General features: G+C 39.1%; 1 protein-coding gene across 2 annotated transcripts in view; it reads right to left on the bottom strand.

The window, feature by feature from the left end:
- Positions 1-1,575: 1,575 nt before the first annotated feature.
- Positions 1,576-25,417, bottom strand: part of CHRM3 (cholinergic receptor muscarinic 3) — a 486,843-nt gene continuing 463,001 nt past the window's right edge. For both annotated transcript variants that reach the window (XM_005300507.4, XM_065589089.1), the window contains one exon: positions 1,576-7,064. In XM_005300507.4, the coding sequence (XP_005300564.2) occupies positions 5,237-7,064 (1,828 nt within the window). In that variant the 3' untranslated portion in view covers positions 1,576-5,236. The remainder of the gene's footprint in view (positions 7,065-25,417) is intronic.

Below are 25,417 nucleotides of genomic sequence, written 5' to 3'. Positions count from 1 at the left end.
ATTTTCAGAGGAAAAGAGAATCCACTTTGAGGCTGTGCACTGCGAAAGACTAGGAAACTTCTCTATCAAGCTAAGTGAAAGAATAAAAGTAAACAGTTCTGCTGTCAGGTTATAGTTCATGAGGTATCAAAATAAATTTCCTTTTTTGGCTGACTTTTCAGTATAATTTTATATATAAATCCACAGCACAGATATTAATGCTCTGTATAGATGTGTGTATACACATACATGCTGGTGATAGCCATGTGCTAAAGAGCATTTTTCTTGCACCATTAACTGTGGCATCTGTCATCGGTGATCCCTTGATTTGAGGATGATCTCTACCACAGATTTACACCTGGGTCCCAAAATGACTCAGGAGTCCGATCCTGTTACCACAGGTCCACCTGCTGGACTCTATCTTCTAATCCATCTCTACCAAGACTAATTCTAAAAATTCCAGTCACTGAACAGTTTCAAATATTCACTACTAAAAAACAAAAAACACAACATTTGAAGCAGGTCCACAAATTACTACAATAGCTCTTCTATCCACATACACACAAAAAGGCCATAACTTCCAAGCTGAATATCTTAGGACCTTCCAAGGCTAGAAGCAAGTGGAATGTGTCACATGGGGAAGACGTAAATGTTAATATAAATCTTGCTAAGCTCTCAGCCTCAACGGTGTCCTGTGGCAACGCGTTCCACAGTCTAATTATGTGTTTCATGAAAATGTATTTTCTGTTATTACTTGTGCATTTGTCCCCTTTTACTTTCATTGAGTTTCCCTTTGTTATGAGATACAGAGAACAGAAGTGTCTGATTTACCAGCTTTATACCGTTAAATTATTTTGTATGCAGGGCCGGTGCTACCATTTAGGCAAACTAGGCGGTTGCCTAGGGCGCCAAGATTTGGGGGCACCAAAAAGCGATGCCCCCAATTTTTTTTTACAGAGTTCCTACGCCCCCTCCCCGAGCGTGCGGTCGCCGCTCCACTTCTCCCGCCTCCCAGGCTTGCAGTGCCAATCAGCTGCCTGGGAGGGGAGAAGAATTAGAGCGGGGGCCGCGTGCTCGGGGGGGAGGCGGAGCAGAGGTGAGCTGGGGTGGGGAGCTGCCGCACGGCTCATCTATGTCATAAATTGCCCTAGGCGAAACCCCCCACCCTGAGTGGGGGGAGCTGCCGCAGGGGAGGGTGCCTCAGGGCAGGGGGGGAGCTGCCGCGGTGGGGGGGGGCGCGCCTCAGGATGGGGGGGGCGGGGAGCTGCCATAGGGCTAGGGGGGGAGCGCAAGGTGGAAGTTTCGCCTAGGGCGCGAAACTTCCTTGCACCGGCCCTGTTTGTATGTTTCTATCATGTCCCCTCTTATTGTCTCCTCTCTAAGGAAAGCAGTCCCTGACTTTGAGTCTTTTCAATCACTCTTCATGAGATTATTGGTCCATGTATGGTGAGGTGCCAAGGGTGCATGATAAATGCAATTTATGACATAGATGAGCATTATAGCACACAGCTATGCCCACTATGAGTGTATGTGGTGTATTTGTGTGTACATATTTAAACTTACTGACCTTGCCAACCAGGGAAAGACACAAATAGATTTCTTTTTTGTTTTGATGTTTGCATCCTGTACAGGAGAACTGAGTGTACTTGGATTCATGTGTTCATTTATTATAGGCACAAGGTTGAGAATGGCCCAAATGTTTCATGGGCCCTTCTTACAGTAGAGCAAGAAAATACAGTTAGTTACTTATACAGAAAAAATAAAGTTGAAGATCTTAGCAAGCTAATAGATGAAGGGGAGCAACTTCTTCAGCACATCTGTGTGGCTATGCTAGTTTTCCACAACATGGCTGGCTCCCCTTATATGACCTGATTCTTCAGAATACTTAGAGGCCACAAATCCCACTGAAGTCAATGGAAACTGCAGATGCACAGCACCTTTGAGAATCAGAGCATTCATGTATTCCTTTAGATTTAGGTCAGAGATAAGTAGAGCTGCAATTTCATTTTGCCCTATAGCTGCGACAAGAAGTTATATCATGCCATTGAAAAATGTAAGTGTTTGCTGCAGTTATGCCTGCCACCAGTCCATTGAGTCAGATATTAATTTATTTTTCACAGCCTCTGAGGTTAAAGTCATAATCAAATGTATGTCACATAAATAATTTATACAGCCCTAGCACATATAAAAGCCACATGATGCTGTATGTGCTGTTGTCTCAGAAAGGGGTTGACAATGTCTGCCATTTTATACCCTTTTGGTGCCACCCTGCAACATTTACTCTCAATGCTCCAGTAATCTTAAACTTCATTAATCTGCTCTAATGGGGTCCAATCCTGTACCACTAAAATTAACAGGAGCAGGACTGGATCTATGAGTAGGCCCACTGAAGCCACGTGTTGATGTAAGAAAGGTTACGCGACTGTCTGCACTCAGACTGACAGTTTTACAATGTTTGCGACTCCACTTTCCTCCATCACATGTGAGCCATTACTTGCTTTTTATTTGTGAAAAGAAATGCTGTGGCAGATTGCATCCATTTGTATTGCACCTTTCTTACACATATATATGTCTTTGTGCATGTATATATAATGTTTGTGCATTATATATGTCTATATATAGTGCAATCAGATAGACACACATGAAATATTAATCTGATTTCCCTTTGTTTAGAATTGTATTTGCAATGCAGCCAAATTTTGAATATTTTACAGTGCATGTTCCTTTAAGTAAATATATAACTAAATTAATCTTTTCTAGTATGTGGATAAACACATAATGTATTATGTCTGTAAAATAACATTTTCAAGCCTGTTCACACATCAAATTGTTTATTTTTTTTCTCCGAAAACAATCCAAGAGTTTTAACTCTTCCTATCATGTAAACAATAGTGACAGTTGCTTTTCAGAAGAAGCTTAACTTTGGTAGAAAAATAATTTTCCATAGTAAAATCAATAGCATTATATAATAGAGTCTCTTGCTGAACTCTGGCTTCCTTACTTGCCCTCATACTTCATGAATTAGAGGGCACTGCACTACTCTAATTATCAGAATATAATAAGATGGCAATATGTATATATCTATATATATCTATAATTGTTCAAACATTAGTTAGAAGGTCAACTTGAGTAATGAAATGTACTGCAGATATGTGCTTCGTTACTACACAGTTCTGTAAAATAAAGCTCTGTAATTTTCTATGCAGCTTAGGAAAGAGTTTGGTGGCTCCCTGTAAGTCTTTGGTTGTATGTGGCAAACAAAACTGATCAGTAAATTATGGGTTTCTCCACCTTGAAATGTGACTGATCTACAGCTCAAGGCCTACTTTTTTCTCATCACTAGACCTAGAGCATAGGCTACAAACTTTGTTTAAGATAGACATTTAATATAACATACCACAAAAACAATAAAAAACTATGAATGTTATGTGTATGAATATTTGTTTTAGTGACATAAAAGCTCGGTATACTGTATTCATTGCTCAAGCAGACCTTTATGAATCACTTTAAAAGGACACTACAGTTGAAGACTGAAGAGCAATATTTATCAACATTAAATAAAACATTTGGTGAAGTCTGTATAAATATTTCTTCATATAAACATAACACAAAATTAAATAGTTCAGATACACAGACACCATTTAATATACTTCCACTGCTGTCAAAATCATCTGTAAACACCATCTCACACAGAATACAAAAGCAGCTTTTATACCAGTTCTGTGTTCACAACACTGATGCCTCTTTATAAAGGAAATTTGTTGGGGTTTTTTTTGTTTGTTTTGTTTTGTTTTGTTTTCAGCAAAATATGAGTGTTGGGAAAAAATTGTTTTGGTCAGTTCAAAGGCTAGTATCAAATTATCTTTCAACATATAACTAAATACGATTTAGAACAATTCTTAAAAGTACAGTACTTTCCTCAGGGGATCTCTGACTTTTATAAAGCACACTATGTTTGGTGCAGACCATATCATAAATACCAGGAAATATTGGCCATGTCTAAGTTATAAATATTTTTGTTTTCTTTATCAGAAAGTGCCAGCTTGCAAGTTGGTGATATCCACTATGCTTTTCAAACAGATTGTGAAAAAGAAATGTTTTAGAGTGAGTGTCTTTCAGGTTCAAAACAATTAAGGATTTCTTCTACACAAGCCTTTTGCAACTGAAGGCCACAGTGGCAGTCTGTGAAAGTTCTATTTGCATAAAATGCAGACTTTTTCAACTTTCATCACTTTTAGTACAGACATGCAGCTTGCAGAGACTACAGATTCCAGGATTCTATGCTCAATTTTGAGCTCAGTAGCCAATGCTTCTGAGGAGGCATTATCACTTGGACTGAAATACAGTACTGCATACATACAGAATTTTATCTGGCTGCATCTCTGTATTAAAGGTTAGGTTGGCATGTGTCCCATAGCAATAATCTGTGGATTGCATTTGGCTCATAGGTTGCACTTATTTACCTCTTTCTAAATGGTGTGTATTTTATGTTTCAAATATACACTAGAATTTCAATTTGCAAATAACAAAATAAATTTACATTTACAGACGAATTTGTCAAATCATATATTTCACTCACATACCACAATGATAGGGACCCATGTAAGAATTTAGATTGTTAGATCACTTATTTCCTGGTATATTTATATATATAAACGGTGGAGTGTGAGTGTAACTTGTGCATTCACACACACACATAACGTGAGCTGCACAAATAGATACTCCGTAAGGTTCAAGAATCAGGGCTACGAGGAGAATCACACCAAAAGAGGAGACAAGAAGCTTTACTGGGACAACAAGAAGCAGTTTTGCAACCTATACAGTGTTTTAAATAATTTCATAACAATGTTTAACTAGCTTGCTGTATCCATATGTGACTTGAATTGAAACCTGTTGATTCCTTGGAAACAGCTGGAACTGGGCTAGCTAGATGTGCTTACCTGAGATCCCAGAGTTGATTACAACCAAAAAACTGGGCTGATCAGTAACGGGTTCATAATTGCTCTACAGCTTCTTGTAATTTTGTAGGAAAACTTTATTTAGTCTTTCATTTCCTTAATAAAAAACCTTGAAGTCTGTTTGTTTTTGCTTAATGCAGGTTTGATTTTAATATTAAACTGGATTTATTAAAAGGATACATAAACCTGGCAGCTGCTCTCACATCTTGATGATGAAATGTTTGTGTCAGCACCCTGGAACCACTCTCCCTCCCACATGCCCTTTGATAGTTTGTTTTTTGTTTGTTAAAAATACTATTCTATGAAGCCTCCTGGGGGATCCGCTTATGAAAAATGACTGACTGCCTCTGCTGATACTGCTGTTTGCGTCGTTTCCGTTTGTCACACTGGCACAGCAGTAACATCTTGAAAGTGGTTCTGAATGTTTTGTTACACAATGCATAGCACATAGGGTTCACTGTGCTATTGATGTAACAAAGCCAGTACCCCAGATTCCAAAATGTTTTGGGGATACAGCTATCACAAAAGGTGTTCACCAGAACCATGATGTTGTATGGTGTCCAGGTGATGATGAAGGCAAACAAAATAGCACTGAGCGTCTGTGCTGCTTTCTTTTCTTTGATAAGTGACATTCGTTTTCGCTTGGTGATCTGACTTCTGGTCTTCAAGGCAAACTTTTTGGCCAGGGTTGCTTCCTTGAAGGATAAAGGCAGGGCTGTGGATGTCTTAGCCGCTGACGGAATGTTTTCGGAAACCTTGGCTGCCTCTACTGCTGATCCTGGCTGAACTGGAAGCTTAGAAAAGTTCTTGTGAAAGTTTCCTCCATCCTCCACACTTTTCTGAGAGTGCAACCTTTTAGGTTTCCTTTCCTTTGACCCCATGTTGGACGTCTGCAAGTTGTCCCCTGACCCATTCAAGTCTTCAGATGAGGGTAGTTTAGTGGAGTTGAGGATGGTGCTGTGACCGGGAAGCTTCAGCACAATAGAATAAATGGCCCTCGTTTCCGTGGCAATGTCTTCTTCATCAGAGGAGGCAGAGTTTTCAAGAGAAGCAGCGGCGTCATTGTTGTTCCAGCTATCGCTGCTGCTGTGCTCCTGGTCCCCCTGATCCTGGCTGGGTTTCCAGCTCTTTGTTGTAAGCCAGAAGTGGCATCGGCCGTATTTCCTTCTGGTAGAGCGCTTCATACTCTGCTGCTGCAGCTCATAGCTGCTGCAGCTTCTGGAGCTACCAGTTTGGCGAATGAAGCGTGCTGCTTCAGCTTTGCTGCCCGAGGCCTGTAACCCTGCTAACTCCTTGGTGCGTTTCTCTGTCTCCTTGTAGATCCTCCAGTATAAAATAGTCATAATGGTGACTGGCAAATAAAAGGCAGCTATGGCAGTGCCAAAAGTGATGACAGGTTCACTTAGAAACTGGATATAACATTCATCAGGAGGCACAGTTCTTTTCCCAACAAAATACTGCCAAAACAAGATGGCAGGGGCCCAAAGAATGAACGAGATGACCCAAGCTAAGCCTATCATCATTCCAGCCCTTTTGGTTGTTCGTTTAGCTCTATATGTAAGTGGCCTGGTGATGGAAAAATACCTGTCAAAACTTATGACAAGGAGGTTCATGACAGAGGCGTTGCTGGCTACATAGTCAATGGAGAGCCATAGATCACAGGCCAAACTTCCCAAAGCCCAGCGGTCCATGATGATGTATGTGGTGAAAAGGTTCATTGAAATAACACCAATGATCAAATCTGCACATGCAAGACTCAGCAGGAAGTAATTGTTGACTGTTTTAAGTTGTTTGTTAACTTTAAATGCCACAATCACCAAGATGTTTCCTATGATGGTCACCAGTGCGAGGATGCCAGTGAGGAAGGCGATCAGAACTACTTGCCAGAGTGTGTGTCCACCCAGAGGATCTTTGCTCATGCCATCTAGTGACCTATTGGCTGTTTCCACAGTAGTGAAGAGAAAACTCTCAGTTGTCTGAGGGAAGTCATAGCTGCCAGTGACCGATGTCGCATCCTCAAGAAGCCTCGTTCCCTGGGAATCTCTATTCCAGAAGAAGCTCACATTTGAAAACGAGGGGGAGACTGTAGTGTTATTGTGCAGGATCATTGTGACTCTCTGACATAGTCTGCAGAGAAAAAAAATAAGAAGAAAGACAGTAAATCAAAAGGTGTTTATAAAATGTCTGCCTAGCATTTCAGATGGCTGTTTATTAAAAACAGAAATAAAAGATACGTATCAAACACAATACGCCAAATGCATTTGTGGTATCACTCATATTGCACCAGGCATTAATTTGGATTCTTTTAAATGTTTTTGTGTTCTTTCCTTAAAAATAAGTTATTGTTAATTAATCACAAGCCACCAAACTAAAAGCCAGGTGAGCCCTCCCATATTGGACTCTGAATCCACAAGAGAATCCAGAGGTCTATTTTTATAATGGATTAAGCCAAAACCCTGGGCCCCACCTCATCATTTCTTTGGGATGTTCAAAATCCAGATCCGCATTGGAATCTTGCAACTGGAGCCCATTTCTGTCAATATGGATGTATATCTATGTTTGTGCAGTGTACAATGGAGTCCCAATCTCTGTTGGCTCTACTACCTATAGAATAAGATTCCAGGATTCTCACTCTGAAGCCTAGTATGTCTGTAGCGTCTGGGTGCAGGGGTCGGCAACCTTTCAGAAGTGGTGTGCCGAGTCTTCATTTATTCACTCTAATTTAAGGTTTCGCGTGCCAGTAATACATTTTAATGTTTTTAGAAGGTCTCTTTCTATAAGTCTATAATATATAACTAAACTATTGTTGTATGTAAAGTAAATAAGGTTTTAAAAATGTTTAAGGAGCTTCATTTAAAATTAAATTAAAATGCAGAGCCCCCCGGACCGGTGGCCAGGACCCGGGCAGTGTGAGTGCCACTGAAAATTAGCTCATGTGCCGCCTTTGGAACGCATGCCATAGGTTGCCTACCCCTGCTCTACAGCTAATTTGCATGCAACAATTTCATTTATTGTATGAGGTAGACTGCACAGATGGTGAATTACATGACCCACTCACACATATCAATATAAGACACAAACCAACACAACCACACACACTACCACTACCAGTACAAACAATAACCACATGCACACAGCTCCTCACTGCGGCACACACACCTCATTTGCCCCCTGTACAAATCAATACAAGTCTCCCAACACAACCCACACAATAACCCCAAACACACAGAGCCCTTCACTAAGAATACACCCCTCATTCACCACCTGCACAAATTATCAGAAATCTCCCAGCACAACCCGCCCCCTCCTGAGACACAAATCAACACAACCAGCATACACAGCAACTCCAAACATCACTCTGAATCCTAGAATGTCTGAGTGACTGTGAAGTGATGGAAACAGTTACAAGCATGGCTGACAGCTCTTTTGGTTTAAAATATCACCAGATTCAATAATCTCTGAGATCTGTGATTTGTTATGGTCCGATTTTCAGTTCTCAGCCATTTTGGGCTTTTTCACACACAACTTTATAAATTACATCCATTGAGCAGCACGGGCTTTCAGACACTAGTAACAAAAATAATAAAATCTTGGTTTTCATTATCTATAAGCTATAGATACACAGGGCCAAATTCTCAAAAAAAAAAAAAAGGCACAATACACACCTGCATTTTCATATGCAACTTTGCCAGTTGTGAAAATACTGTAAGTGCCCTTTTACATGTTCAGGTACTCATTTTGCATTCACAAAAGCTCATTTGCACAGTTGGACTGAGGATTATGTGGGTCTAGTGAGTTCAGCAAGTATACTTGACTTTTCAAAGGGATAATTAAATATTTTATGAAAATGGGGAGGAAGGGGAGACTGATTCATGATAAAAAGCAGATTCAGACTAACACGGCTACCCCTCTGATACTTGATTCATGATAATTAGACTTTTATCCTTTTCCCAAGTATTGAAGGAACTGACATAAACTTAACATCTCTCTCAAAATGACAATCTGCATTCTCAACATTAGGTTTCAGAGTAGCAGCCGTTGTATCCAGTTCCTTGGACTCCTAGATAAATTGTTATAATCAGTTTCATCACAGAATAACCTTTCTCTGATAGTAACTGTGAAACAAAATACCTCATCAAAGAAGAGGTCTTTTACTGTAGGTCAGTTCAGAGTTGACATATTATGGCTTAATATGATAGACTTAAGCACGTATCAAAACAGTTTGGTGTTAAAAGAAAGCCGAAAAGTGATATTTTAATGCCTAAATTTTGGGTTTTTTAAACCATTTTGTGTTGTGTTAGCAAAGCATGTGGGGAATATGTCATTTAAAGTAATCTCATTACTTTGACCTATTGTAAATGAATTGACCTGTAGCTTGCTTTACACTACACACCATAGGTAGTAATGAAAACACAGTTTGGGAGCCAAAGTAAATGAAAACATTAGGTTAACCACTCCAGTTTATTTAATAAAAAGAAGAGGGTAACAGTTTTGATACCTTGTCTGAATCTCATCTAATCCAATATATTTCTAGTCCACTCATCATTAGAGCATCTAGGTGGTGAATACAGGAATTCAGGAGGAAATATGGGAAATTACAATTTTTGGCATACCTCTACAGGACTCTAATCATGAACAGTATCCACAAATGCTGGTCCACAGTAATGTTAATGAGGCTACATATTGGTACAGAAGTCCACACTAGCAGATCACACTGAAGGACTGAAGCAATGGTTTGGTCCTAATTCTACGTCATTCTTTGGAAACGATATCTAGAGAAAGGGATTTTTCTCCTTGGGGCTAAATCAGCATGCTTTCTTTGCTATTTCTGTTAATTTACTGTGGAAAAATTGAACATTTTTGTGTAGGTCTATTAATTTTTTGGGGGTGGGGAAGTTAGCATTCTTTTAAACATCTGTGAAACTAGATGGTTATAACTTAAAAGAAACATGAAACCCACGAAAGAGAAATTCAGAAAAAAAAAAATCACTGAAACATTTTGTTTCAGAAAAAAATTGAAATATCAAAATTTTCATTTTTTTCATTTTATATTACATTATTTCACAATATGTCAGTAGTAATCCTGGAAAATATGATGTCATATCATGTTATGTCATAAAGGACAATGATTTTAGGAAAAATGATTCCAGGCTAACACAAGGCTATTGAAAAAAAACAGTCCCTCTAAGCAGTATACGGATTGTTTATCTTATTTTCTACATCAAAGTGTCAAACTCTTTCATTACAACAGAAAGAGGAGACATTTTGATCTACAAAATAAAATAAAATAAAATGTTTCAGTCTGTGCTAGCTGGCATCTGACATTGATTATTTTAAAAATAAAATAATAGAATTTCAACTATTATATTAGGTCATGACATATTTTGATATGACTTGACGTGATATGATGTAATGTCATATTAGTCACTGCTGCTACTGATGTGTCATGAAATAACGTAAAACTAATACAAGTAATATAAAAGTGAAAATAAAATAAAATATGAAATGCAAATTTTGTTTCCAAACAAATTTGTGAAATTCTTCTGAAACAAAATTTTCCATTCCAAATATTTTTTCATGGGAAATGTCTTCAAAATTGACATAGTTTTGCAGAAAAAAACCATTTAATCATAATGGCATTTTCTGATGGAAAACTGACCAGCTGCTTTTGAACATTGATTGTAAGAAGAAAGGTAATTGAGTGGGAGAATGTTCGAACACAGGGAGTATGCAGTATGTGTCACTAAGCAGCTCTACAAGGAATAAACACTGAAGGAACAAAAGGGAATCAAATATTTTATAGCAGTAGCAGCACAGAGAGCTGTAACTTTCATTTTAAAGGCTGATGTAAGAGGGTGACTCACCCCTTAATGGCTGGGGCTAGCCACACCGGACTACAAAATGAGCTCCACCTGACAGAAATCAGGTGATTTCAGTATCAAAGCAGCAGGAAGGTGCAGGAATGGGGTAAGGGGGTGTCTAAGAAAATATGGCTATGTCTGCAGAGAGTAAGAAGGCCCCTGACTCAGCAGGGGAGAAGGCAGTGGTGAGGAGGGAATGTGAAGAAGAACAAACTCTAGGTAATGTGAAGGTGCTGGAATCAGAAAGTCAGACCCTCAGGGAGGAAGGGCTCTGTCCAGCTGAAGTTAGGATGAGGACTGGGTGAGTTTGTTCTATTTTGAAAGTCTGTGTTGGCGTTCAGGTGGGTAATATTTAATTCCCTTTGGATTGTGTGGGATTTGTTTAAGAATCCCTGAAGAAGAAAAAGAAGAAAAGCGAGGCAGGGTACTGCAGAGTCATCCCTGACTATGAGGGGGCACTCTGGATGCAGTTGGCCACATTGCAGGTAAGTTTTAACACCCCAGGAGCCTAAAAGTTCACCATTTTAATCTATCACACAATACTATATTACATAATATTATATGACTAAGAGCCAAATTTCAAGCCTTTGAAGAAATCAACAAGGGTAACAGAAAATTTCCCAAATTCTACCCTTTGATTTCTTCAGATATGAGTACAAATAAGATTTCTAGAGCCACACTTATGACAAATGTTGTTCTATATATGGCTATCTATATATCTATTTTTGTGTGCTTTTGTGGACATCACATGCCTAGTTCTGGCTGTTTTAGTCAGAGCTTACCAGTAATTTCAATAGTGGACATAAAACAATCAGAGTAATAACTTTCAACACTTTTATGAGAAATAAAAATAAATCTTTGGCAGAAATTAACGTTTGAACAGCTTATCCAATCTACACATTTGCATCCCTTAAATAAAACAGGAACAAAGTGTCAGAATCATTCAGTACAAATACTAAGACAGCACACAGTCATCTTAGAGGACATATCGGCTGTTAAACATGACTTTATCCTTGACCTATAGCTCATATTCTAAATGTAACTTCTGAAATCACTGTACATACACTCTTGTCCAGCAGTATGACAGTGGGTGCTATTGAAAAGTAAATGCTTACCAACAGTTATGTACAGTTATTCCCTACTGTAAGTACAAATATTATGGTGTCTCATATAGCACATTATACAAAGTGCATTAAGCTCTACCTGTACTTAAGCTGGTGGTATTAGTGAGATCTTCTGTCTCATTGTGTCCTGGTACTTCCCCCATCAACGTTTGTTTTATCCACCCGCTGTCTATATTCTTATACTTAGACAGTAAGCTCTTCAGGGCAGGGTGTGTCTATTATGTGTTTGTACATTGCCTAGCGCAACAGGGCTGGGGTCTCTGGGCAGTACTGTAATATTAATAATGATTAATGTGTTAATTTGTTCTTCATCAAGTGTCTTATTAAAGTGTGATCTGGTAGGATGCTGAACACATCCCATTTAGTGGAAAGTGGAGAGTGCCCTGATCGCTTACTGGCTTCAATAGGAGTATAGCTTAACACCTTGCCGGTTGGGCCCTGGCATACATGATGCCTGCCTGCCTATACTAAAGGAGTTAGAGGCATGAGGTGAAATGAAGAGTGAGACAGAATGGCTCAGGCAAATGCCTGCAAGCACTGTGAGTGATGAACCAGGGTCTTGCCAAGCATGATGGAAAGAAAATCATTGTAATTGGTGGGGGAATTTTTATCTCTAAATCAAAGTGTGGCAGTAGGACAGCACAACTGCTAATTGCATAATAAGCAATGCTAGTTTATAGTCATCTAGTGTCTTTTATTCTAAAGCACTTCAGAAACCATGAGACAGATGTTACAGATCCTTAACACTGACAACTCATACTGAATGCAATTAGTCGTAGCTATGTCAGTTCCGGGATATTAGAGAGAGAAGGTGGGTGAGGTAATATTTTTTTATTGGACTCACTCACCTCGTCTTCCTAAATTCCTACTAAAATCAATGAGAGCTGCAAAGCTTTGGGTCCTCTGAAAATCAGACTTTACACATATGCGGAGCCATTGAAATGCAGCCACTCCTGGATTGGATGGTGGCAACCAACCAGTACATAACGCAGTAGAAGATTAGTGGGTTAAGGGGAAATTCTGGCAAAGTACCAGGGCAAACACTTGCTCTTTTAAAAGGAACCCCATATGGTCTTTAATGTCCATATAAAAAAAGGATCTCACTATTCAGGTCCTATCAGAAAGACATGTCCATAACACATTATATTTGACTAATCTACCAGCGGATGAAAAGATGAGTCAGTAGTGCCAAGACTGGCTTCCTAAGTTTCAGCACAATTAGATACGTCAAACATGAAGGTGAACCTACTAGAATATCCCTCGTCTGACTATTGTCTGAAAAGGTTACTGTAGCGTGAAAGGAAGTACATGAATTGATACGTACAATCTAATGAATTTTTTTCTAAGACAAAGTGATTCTATGGGAGCAACATCTCGTGTATTTCAGAAGACCACCTGTAAAGAGACCATGAGGATGATGAGAGGAAAGGCAGTGGTGCTGGAACTAGGGGTGTGGCAGCACCCCCTGGCTTGAAGTGATTTCCATCCTCTACAGGGTTTACAGTTTTGTTCAATGGCTCTCAGCAGCCCCACTATAAAAATTGTTCCAACGCCACTGTTGGAAGGGTATAAATGAAACCAGAAGTAGGTTCTGGCATGTATTGTATTCAGCTTTGGTGTGTATGTTTTATCTGTAAAGTGGCTCTGGGAGGTCTTTTCTTAATACTCAATGAGAAACAGACACACTTGTCACCAACTAAACTGGATCTATTAAGCAAATCAACAGACATTTCTGAAACAATCCCACGGTGCAGTTGCCCTGTACAGGAGAAGCTGCAGGACAAAACTACTGCATTATTTACCCCTTTCACTGCCTTCTTTGGGTTTATTACCTCTGATTATGGGGCAGATGTAGTTCAAGGTATTAAGCATGTAGAATTGTTTTGTCTCATCCTTTTAACATTGTGGCAGCAGCAGTTATATAGACTCTCAAGCTGTAACATGCAGAAGTCAAGCAACTAGTCCTGTATCAGCTGGACTTATCCCACCCACTATATTGATTTTTTTCCCCCAGGAACTACTTTGCAGAGATGCGGGGGGGGGGGGGGGAAGAGGGGAGGGATTCTGGTGGTTTTATTCTCTTCTCATTTATACCACTTTCACACCAACAAAATTCCATTGCCTTGACTGAAGAAGGTTCTGATTTACACTAATGTAGACCCAGGGCCGGCTCCAGGCACCAGCCGACCAAGCATGTGCTTGGGGCGGCCAATGTTTGGGTGGCGGGGGGCGCTCGCGGTGTTTTTTGTTGTTGTTGTTCAGCGGGGCAGCGATCGAGGGGTTTCTTTGTGTGTGTTTTTTTTGTTTGTTTGTTTGTTTCGGCCGGGCAGCGGGGGCGTGTTTTGGCGGCGTGGCGCTGGGGGGGCGGGGGCTTCTGCGGCACGGCCTGGTGCTGGGTGGGGGTGGTGCTCGGGCGGCCCAGGCACGGCGCTTGGAGGGCGGAGGTTTGAGCGGCACGGTGCTCGGGGGTTTGGGCGGCACGGCCCTCCGGGGGTTTGGTCGGCAAGGCGAGGCACTCGGGGCGGGGGTTTGGGCAGCCCGGCGAGGCACTCGGGTGGGCGGGGGTTTGGGCGGCCCAGCCTGGAGCTCGGGGGGGGGGGGGGGGCGGGGATTTGGGCGGCCTGGCGAGGTGCTCGGGGGGGTTGGCCGGCTCGGCGTGGCGCTCAGGGCGGCCCGGCGAGGCGCTCGACGGGGGGGTTGAGCGGCCCAGTGCTCTGGGGGTTTGGGCAGTGTGGCGCTGGGGGGGGGGGTGTTACGGTGGGGCGGCGCTCTTCTTTTTTGCCTAAAACCTACTGAATGGAGGCTTATGGAAAACTCATTTACAATAACAGCCTTCTTAGAACTTTGAAGAAAGTCATGGAGGAGGTGATGTGGCTGACCTCAGGTTCAGCTACATCATTTTATATATTTGTGTGAAACAAATGTGTATACGAGCCGTTTTGATGTGACAATGTTACAACTATGTATTACATGTCAGGGTGCATTAGCCACAATGAAAAAGAAACCTTCACATAAAACATATTGTTGGATCAGTGGAAACATCCTTGCTACAATGTTAAATTTAGGAGCCAGACACGTCTTGTCCATAGTTCTCACATGGGACGAGGTTAACCAAGAACACTTGCCAACTGCATGTCAGATATGATTAATATAAGGGAGAGGAGAGCTTCCTTTGTAGACATTAGGGAACAGAGAGGAGGGCGAGAGGGGCACTGTACAAAGGTGACAGCTAACACTTAGTGCAGCTTGGTTGGAATCTGGAAGCATGAGTCCACAATTTTGATTATATTATTAGAAAACCTTTTTAAACACACAAGGCAAGTTAATCACGCCCCTCTTCCCTCCCCCTCAATGGATTGAAAGGAGAGAGAAAACAACCATTGAAAGAAATGGAACTCAAGAGCATGGACAGAAGTTAAAAATAATATGACATTCCCTAAGGACTAATAAGAAAAATACTTGACATTTGGTTGCATTTTCAAAACACAGCAAAAACAGCAAATAACTGAAGTGTCAATTGCTGTGGAAATTCATCACAAGCTATAGAATGAGAGAGAATGAACCAATTATGTGCATCTCAATATGTCTATGAAGTATCCTATTAAGGTAAACCAGTTAACAAGCATGCATCTTGTTACTGTACATATTGCAAGTTATTGGTATCTGTGATGAGATTTTCATCTAATCTCCTATTTCTATACTTATAGATAGCAGTAAAATAATTACAATATGTAGCATCCTTCATATTACAAAGTATCTTCTAAGTACTTTACAATATAGTCAGTTGCAGTGACGTTGCAGGAAAATGGAGTTGCTGTTGTGCATTAATGAAGAGCTCATGTTCAGTCTTAGACATTCAGATTGGTTTCATGGAGGGTTGGGGGTAGAGAGAGGGAGATATTGGCCAGAATACCTGAGTTACCTCTGTTTCAAAAAGTAACATGGGAACTCTAATTTCTATGTGACCAGTAAAGAAGCAGGATGGATCATGGTTTAAAGTATCAGACAGAAGAGAGCACTTTTAAATATGAAGCAGCCCAATACTCTTCTCCAGTACAGCAATGTAGTTTCAGTGAGGGGAGATGAACATACAAATGTGGTAGGACCCCAAGAACCTATGGTAAAACTATAGCCCAAATTCAGCCAGTGGAGATGTCCCAGGGCAGAAGAACTTCAGTTCAACAAAACAAAATGTGAGATGATCATAATCATTATCAGAATTAAAGTTTGAAAATATATTTTACAAATCTTAGAAATAATCTAAAGGGTAGCCGTGTTAGTCTGGATCTGTAAAAGCAGCAAAGCATCCTGTGGCACCTTTATAGACTAACAGACGTATAGGAGCATGAGCTTTCGTGGGTGAATACCCACTTCTTTGGTGGGTGTTCACCCACGATGCATCCGAAGAAGTGGGTATTCACCCACGAAAGCTCATGCTCCTATACGTCTGTTAGTCTATAAGGTGCCACAGGACTCTCTGCTGCTTTTAGAAATAATCCGTTACTCTGATCATCTTACATGCTACAGTGAAGGAAAGAAAGTGTATTTGTGGCCCAACCATACATGACAACTTCACTAATGTTAGTACTGCATTCTTTTCAATTTTTTTAAGTGACTATAGAACTTGTGGAATGTGCTGGACAGAGTACCGCAGAATGAAATGCTCTTCCCAGCATCAGCCAGGAACAGGTTCAGGTTCAGTGGCAATGCAAGCTGCCTCACACCTCCTTGCCATTGTGCTTCAGCCATATCCTGTTGTGGAGGGATTATGAGTTCACATTCTGATTGGAACACACTGCTAGGGGAGAAGAGTGCAATTGTAGACAGGACCACTCAGTTTACTAGGTAGTTATAAATGGGTTTTAGGGCTTGAATTTTCAGTGTCTTAAGGCAGTGGCTCTCAACCAAGAGTGTGTGTACCCCTGTGGGTACACAGAGGTCTTCCAGGAGGTACATCACCTCATCTAGATATTTGCCTAGTTTTAAACAGGCTACAGAAAAAGCACTAGCTAAGTCAGTACAAATTAAAATTTCATACAGACAATGACTTGTGTATACTGCTTTATATACTGACATATAAGGACAATATTTATATTCCAATTGATTTATTTTATAATTATATGGTAAAAATGAGAAAGTAACCAATTTTTCAGTAAGAGTGTGCTTTGACAGTTGCGTATTTTTATGTCTGATTTTGTAAGTAAGTAGTTTTTTTTAGTGTGGTGAAACTTGGGGTACTCAAGACAAATGAGACTCCTGAAAGGGGTACAGCAATGTGGAAAGGTTGAGAGTCACTGGTCTGTGGAAATTATATGATCAACTTCCTTATTCACATATTCAAATGAATCCATTTGGCCATCTGATGAAAACCATGGTAGGATAAGCACTGTTGTATCTGCTTTTGCCTCCTACATGTTTTCTTTGGGGGTTTGGTGGGGTGGAAAGAGGTTTAAGTGAGGTGTGTGTTTATCTGTGTGGGGGACGGAGATAGGCTTTCTGATTTCACTGGCCCCTTTACCCATTTAATAATTATATTTTAATCACTTCTTTATTTCTTTCCCATTATATGATGTTTCTCTCTTTCCCCATAGACTCTTTTCCTCCATACTTAATCCTTTACAAAGGCCTGGCCTTTATCTTTCCGTTTATTTTCCCATTTCTTATGATTTTAGAGTCTATTGTGCATGCTTGATTGGATGTAGGCCCGAACGCAGGGCAAGACTTGTAACTGCAGATTTGAGAATCCAAATGTGATCTGTTTGTACAGCCAAGATAATTGGTTAACTAATTTTCCTGCTTTATTCTGCAGTTTAAATATTGTTTAAATATTACCGAACTTTTCAGAGTGAATTATAAAAATGTTTTCTAATACAAACAAATGAAAGGCTTTAAAATGTTTAATATACTTCTGTACATGAGTGGGTAAACTTTGCAACACAGTTAAACTGTGAAGTGAAATGCTTTAAATTTTAAAAAAAAATATGTTTGTAAAATGTTCACAATCCCAAATCATTAACAGAATGATTTTAAAAATCTAACAGTAGATTTTAAAATTACAAACAAAATATATTTGAAAGAGGCAGTGAACGGGAAAAACTTCCATGAACTGCAATCCAGCTCCCAGGTTTTTTGCATTTCTCCTGCAATGATTAACATCACTTGCAACTAAAGCAGGGAAGGAAATCACATTTCTTACACTACTTCAGAGTGCTTCAGGAAGCATGGTCTTCACACACATGAAGGCCTCAATCTGGCAAAGGTGATTTCAGTAGGACTAATCATACTACACATAATACATGAAGTTGAGCATGTGCATACATCTTTGCACAATCTGGGCACAAGGGACTAAGAGTCAGGGAAATTGTTTCCATAACCAAATATGTTGGCCAATTTCTACTACATATTTCCAACAAAACCACAGACTGACTGTGTGATTTGGGGCAAATTCATTTTGCTAACTCTTCAAAAGTGGACAATGGGATTGTGTCAGGTACCTAAATTGAGGTAACCAATTTGAGATATGTTGAACACCGTCAGCTCCTACTGACATCATTGGTCACTTTCAAACTTTTTGGCCTCAGGTTTTCCATCTATAAAAATGGGACTCTTATTCTTGCCTACATGGGGAGATTGTGACGCTTCATTAATGCTTTCAAAACACTTAGATCCATGAATGGGAAGTGCTAAGGATTATTATTATTTATTAAGTCTTATATAGCAGGGAGCAAAGGAATGATTGAATTTAAATAATTTTGGTTTAAAATATATGGTGCCTTCTTCCTTACCACCCTTTCTGCTTAATAGCCTTCCAATTCATTTTGCCAAACATCATATATCTCTTCCTTGAAATCACTGTTCAAACCTCAATTGCACCATGAGGCCTACATGCACTCAAATCAAAATATAGCTGCAATGTCTACCACTTGCTTGTGCTTGTACATGCCTTTGGAATATGGATGCTATTTCATGAATTATTGTTACACTATGGTGAGCACCATTACAACGTCAATATCTGATAACAATTACCATGCTACAGAACCTCAGATAACACAGTGTTAACTGTTGACCAATTCTGATTTTTAATGGTAGCATTTGTACATCTACATTGCTCTACGAATAATAACAATGTGTTCTATTTCCTTTAAGGCCTACTCAAAAACTGGCCACCTACAATTTACTGGATGAAATACTGGAAGAAGTGGGCTGTAGTCCACGAAAGCTTATGCTCTAATAAATTTGTTAGTCTCTAAGGTGCCACAAGTACTCCTGTTCTTTTTTTGGATGAAATTTAGGCAGCCAAATTATGTGTTTGGCCCCTAATATTTTGGCACTACCATGTAAGAATTAATCAGATATATGAGTTGTATAGTTCTGCTGCATATCTTTGTGACATATTTGCTATAAATAATAAATCCAAGTCATAAACCACAATCCATTTAAGCATATAGATTAAAAAGATATTCATATTTCCTGTATAGTAGTACACCTTTTTTTTTATTCCAGATGCTCAGTGACTCATTCACCTCATAATTTTTTAGAGCTTCAGAAAAATCCAATCCTGAAATGATTGAAAATAACCCCAGTGAGAACTTTCAGAAATGAGTTGAGCGATCTCTCAGTGTGGCTTTACCACCCTAGTGGCCCTGAAGTGAACCAGGGAATGACTTGAATATCATGAGTAGCAGTGTAATGCTATATTGAACACTGCATGTCACTTCTAGGCACAGCACTTGAGTAAAGGCATCAAAATCCTGATTTGAGCAAGTTTCTTCCTTTGTCACAATTGTTAATAAAAAAAATTAGGCTTTCCTAAATCAAGATCACACTTACCTCATCTAATCCATGATAGTTTTTGAGAGCAAGGTGTGTATTCTTGTGAAAGCAGAGAACTATGTAATGTCTCATATAATTTACTCTTCAGAGAGTTTTTCCTACACTTCTGCCCCGAGACTGACTCTCACCATGGAAACCATACACACATTGAGACAAATTACATTGAGAGAATTACAGACAAATCCTGCCAACTGTACTTATTTAAGTAATACCATTGACCCTGAATGGAATAAGGGTGGGTGGGGGTTAGGGGAAAGAGGAAAGCAGTATGATTTGACCATTAGGGTTGTGTTTTTTTCCCTTTTTAATCTGAAACTCTAGGGTGAGTTGAAGAAACAGAAACTGTCATATAATAATTGTTTCATAGGAAAACCTGAGCGCATATGGCTGTATTTTTTTTCTTTCACTCCGCAAAATCTGTGTTAAAGTGTTGATTTTGTTTTCTTTATTATTATTATTATGATAGCACGTGGGAGCCCTAATTATGGATCAGATCCCACTGTGCAAGGTGCACAAATATTCCACTGACCCTCAATTGCGAGACCATCCAGTTGCACCACTGTTAATTCTGCAACTGGATATTTAAAGAGACTATTTCAAAATATAGGCTCACATTGGAGATAAAATGCAATTCATGTGACCTAACCATTTGTGTCTGTAATATATTGAACTGAAAATATCTAGAGCTGATCAGAAAATGGAATTTCCAAATCAGAATGAAAAATAATTTTTTTTTTTAAGAAAAGAAATTCTGAAATTTTAATTTAGAAACATCAAAATGTTTTTCAGTGATGCGGAATCCTTTAATTTTGATAATGTTGAAGTACTGTAATAAATTATAAAGTATTAAATATATGAAATACTATGTCTATGAATATAACATCATATACAAGTATAAACTAAATGAAATGAAACAAACTTGAAATTAATTTGAAATGAAACATTTCAACATTATCAAAATGAAATGAGAGTCAACATTATTTTTTAGCCTTTTTTCATTGAAAATATAGTTGAAATTGACACATTCCTGAAAAATGTTTTGATTTTGATAAACCTGCATTTTCCAACAGAAAACTATTGCGTCAAAATTTTTTTCAGCCAGCTCTAAAAACAGGGCAACTAGTGAATAATATAAACCAAGGGTAGGCAACCTGTGGCACACGTGCCGAAGGCGGCACGCAAGCTGATTTTCAGTGGCACTCACACTGCCTGGGTCCTGGCCACCGGTCCGGGGGGCTCTGCATTTTAATTTAATTTTAAATGAAGCTTCTTAAATATTTTTAAAGCCTTATTTACTTTACATACAACAATAGTTTAATTATATATTATAGACTTATAGAAAGAGACCTTCTAAAAATGTTAAAATGTATTACTGGCACGTGAAACCTTAAATTAGAGTGAATAAATGAAGACTCGGCACACCACTTCTGAAAGGTTGTGGACCCCTGATATAACCGAATACAAATCTTCTTTAAAAAGCTGCAATACAATATCCACTAGATGGCACAGGAAGCATGCAGTAGCAAAAGAGTGGAATCTGCAACAGAAGTGTCAGTAGTCTCTCATAAAGTTTGTGTGGGGTGATGTGGGCTTACTAAGTGATATCTATAACTGAAGAGTACCCCTGAGGACAAATACATATAATACAAATCTAAAAATCAAAATCTTCAGTTAAAAAAAAAAAGTATTAGAATCAGAGTAAGGGCCAAAACACAGACAGTCTGGCTAAGTACTGAGGACTGGTTTTGCCTGGAAGTGTTTTCTCTGAATACCAGTTGGTGGGTGGACAGAAAATTCTGGAACTTGTTCAAAGTGATCCAATCCAAATCCCTACTCTTTTTACACAGACTCAGAGGAAATCCTGAAGTAACTCACAAATCAATGGGACTGCGCATTTGTTAAATAATAAGCAATTGTTCTTTAAAAAAATCCCAAATAATTCTATCTATACTATATGTCTTTAAGTCTTTTCTTATTAACTGCAGAGCAGCACAAATGAAAATATCTCCTTGTGGAAAATATCTCCTGTTGGGGGGGATGCTAATGACTGAGTTCTGAATTTATTTTAAATTTTTCAACATAATGTCTGTTGGTAAACCTTGTGAGAGGGCTTCTTTCCTATAAGGATTATATTATGGTAGCTACATATTTGTTTTCCCAAGTCTCTTTTACCTATCTTCTTGAAATGTTCCCTGCGAACTGAAAGTTTATAATACAGTATTATAAAATCAGCAAAATATAATCCTATTTGATTATATATGAAAGAATTACATATACACACATTTCCTTAGGACCCCTGGTTCATTCAGTACACAAGATTGACCTGTTCTGAGGATGCATTTTGTGTGTGTGTGTGTGTGTGTGTGTGTGTGTGTGTAATCCAAACACATAGAATGTTAAAATCATTCTGTTTAATAAAAAAAAAAAAAAATCCTCAGCAGCCATTCATCTATCTAGACATTTATACTCGACTCGTCACCAAACATTTTGATTGTATTGTGCAGTTTTCCTTGTTGCTGAGTCTTTCATAGGGTTTTAACACAATATGACATAAAAAATAAGATGCATGGAGATGTAATTACATTAGCATTATTTAAGCATAAAGGTTGCCATCTAAATAAGGGAGTTTTGAGTCTAAAACAATAGAATAAATTGGACTAATGATTATCTGTATTAGCTCTTTCAAGCCTGAAAACCCTTCGTTTTGCAAACCCATTAAAATCTATGAGAAACAAACAAATTTAAAATAAAATGGAAGGAGCTTTAAAAGGTGAGTTAGGAAGAAAACTTCCAAAGGAACTTTGATTCACTGTTCTTGCTGCGATCCTCTTAAGAGATTGAATGTCTAGTCACTGTGTGCAGGAAGAACCCTTCTGCTGTACTGTCGGTGCACTTTGATCGTAAAACTTGTCTTATTGGCCATGGAGTATGACCCAGTGCAAGAATGATCCTGCAGTGGTATAGAACTAATGCAGAGGCATATATGCTACACTCCCTCCCTGTTGCTCACATAATGGGTGAAAGGGGGAATGGTTGTGTGTGTGTGTGTGTGTGTGTGTGTGTGTGTGTGTGTGTGTGTGTGTGTGTGTGTGTGACTATAGGGAAAACCTCAATTTGGAGAGGATACAGATAAAGGAAACAAATATGATAAATGTACTGGAAGGAATGACCTGCAAGAGGTTAAAATAAAGAGAGGTATAGTTTGGTAAAAAGACCATTAAGGCTATCTGGTAACTGTTTACAAGTATGTGAACAGTCAGCATTGAAAGGAGGAAGAATATGTGAGGTATCTATTCCTACTGGGATTAAAAGAAGGACTCATGGATCTAAAAGCAGCAGAAATACCACTTGAGCAAAAAGATCAGTTCCATTAACTGAAAGTAATAATAGCTCCCCCCACACTCCAGCTACAGAAAACAAGGTCATTACTAACAGGGGTAGCTAAGAGGGGGAACAGATAGAAGTAATAGGGTGAAGACATTGTGAATTCAAAATTAGGGTAGAAAAAGAGTCATTTGAGAATGTTCAAGAAATTCTTTGAATAGGGGAAGAAGTAAGGGGAAGATGTTGCTGTACTAACAGAGCTTTCCTTCCTCTAACACAGTGGTTATCAACCAGGGGTACACACACCCCGGGGGGGACCCAAAAGTCTTCCAGCGGGTACATCAACTCATTTAGATATTTGCCTAGTTTTACAACAGGCTACATAAAAAGCACTAGCGAAATCAGTATAAACTAAAATTTCATACAATGACTTGTTTATACTGCTCTATATACTATACTGAAATTTAAGTACAATATTTATATTCCAATTGATTTATTTTATAATTATATGGTAAAAATGAGAAAGTAAGCCATTTTTCAGTAAAAGTGTGCTGTGACTCTTCTGTATTTTTATGTCTGATTTTGAGTATTGTACGATGCAAGTAGTTTTTAAGTGAGGTGAAACTTGGGGAATGCAAGCCAATTCAGACTCCTGAAAAGGGTATAGTATTCTGGAAAGGTTGAGTGCCATCACCCTAACATGTCTAAACAAGTCAAATTATACTTCTTTTGGTGACTAAACCTTCTGTAGTATTTTACCAAGATTAAATTTCAGAACTATCAATCTGCTAATAAGCATATGCCCCTTTACCAAATAATAAACAGAGAACTGATATGGTTACTAAAGATTCTATATTTAATATCATGTTTATGAAGTCTCATTTTGGCATCAGACCTTCAATAATACATTTATTAATTTATTTAATGCTCATACAAATGTACTTCATAATTTCCATGAACCCATTGTAATTTTGAACCAAATATTGCAAATGTCTGTATCTGTACATATATATAATGTGGCTGTACAGAGGTGAGGTTATGAATATTATAATATTCTGCAGTTCCTAAAATGTGGTAGGCACCTGACATTTGTCCCTTTTTCAAAGAACATATGTTTTAGTTTGACAAGACACAGAGAAGAATACAGTCAACATTAATTATATCATGTGTTTACACAGCACAGACTAGTGCACAACATGAGCAGAATTATTTTTGTGTATACTATAAATAAAATAAATTAAAGTCTCATTCCTTGTATGTATGATAATCAAAGTGGATCTTAAGGAAGGAGCTGAATAAGAAGAGCATATATGAGACACTACTGACAGCTTTCATGAAACCCAACCCACTTGTATTTGAAAAAAAAAATGAAAGTACTTCAGGACTCTCTGGATTAATACCTGTGTAACTGGCTCCAGGTGTTCAGTACTTTGACCAGAATGGAGGAAAACGTCAGGTTTCCAGAGGGACCTAGATTGTGAAGGGAGCTAGGGCTCAGGAATGCAAACTGAGACTAGGTGGCTTGGCCAAACAGTAGAGCCTCTGCATGTTGCACATTTCCCTTGCCTACAACACTGCCTGCTCCATCACTTACTGCTAATGAAATAAGCCCCGAACAAAATTTACTAATTAACCAAATATTAGCACACGAAGACAACAATCACAGGGTGACCTACATATTCCTTTCTCAGATCCATGCAGCATCATTATCTGAGGATAAAGGGCAAAAAATGATGAGGAACATAGCAAAAATTGAGAGCTGCAAGAAAAGAAAATATTATTCACTGAACTCTCTCTCCAAAAGATCTGTTTCCAAGTCTGCCCTAAATCAATCAATTGCCATGTGGTGAGAATTGCACATAGTTTAGTAGTGGCACATGGATTGCTACACCTATCTGACACCCTGACACTTCCGCTGATCTGATCAGCCAACTAACAGATGCCCTTTCTGTAAGTTATTTATTGTCAGTTGCTGCATAGACAATGGGAGGAGGTGGGGAAGGGAGAGAGGGTGTACAGCATCTTATTGAACTTATTAACTCAAGACAAAATTCCAGCCTTGGAATAGTGGCTGCAACCCCTCCATACACTGGGTGCTGGAGCTAATGGATCCATAAGAATGTGGATCTGCTGCCAATCCCCTGAGCCATCCCCCACTGAGGCTTTTACAGTCAGCCTACATGAGGCCAGTATAGGGATCCTTTTTATGTTCATAGGGAGTGTGTGTGGCTCGTCCACCAGCAGAGTCTCTGTCCATATTTTAAGTGGTGCAGAGAATGTTGCAGTAGCCCTTGTCGCAGCCCTATGCTCTGTCATGGCGTCTGGATGGCCAATTGTC

Source organism: Chrysemys picta, chromosome 3, assembly GCF_011386835.1.
Source record: "Chrysemys picta bellii isolate R12L10 chromosome 3, ASM1138683v2, whole genome shotgun sequence".
Taxonomy (NCBI): domain Eukaryota; kingdom Metazoa; phylum Chordata; order Testudines; family Emydidae; genus Chrysemys; species Chrysemys picta.
Note: the sequence above shows the minus strand (reverse complement) of the source record. Positions and strands in the feature narration are given on the sequence as shown.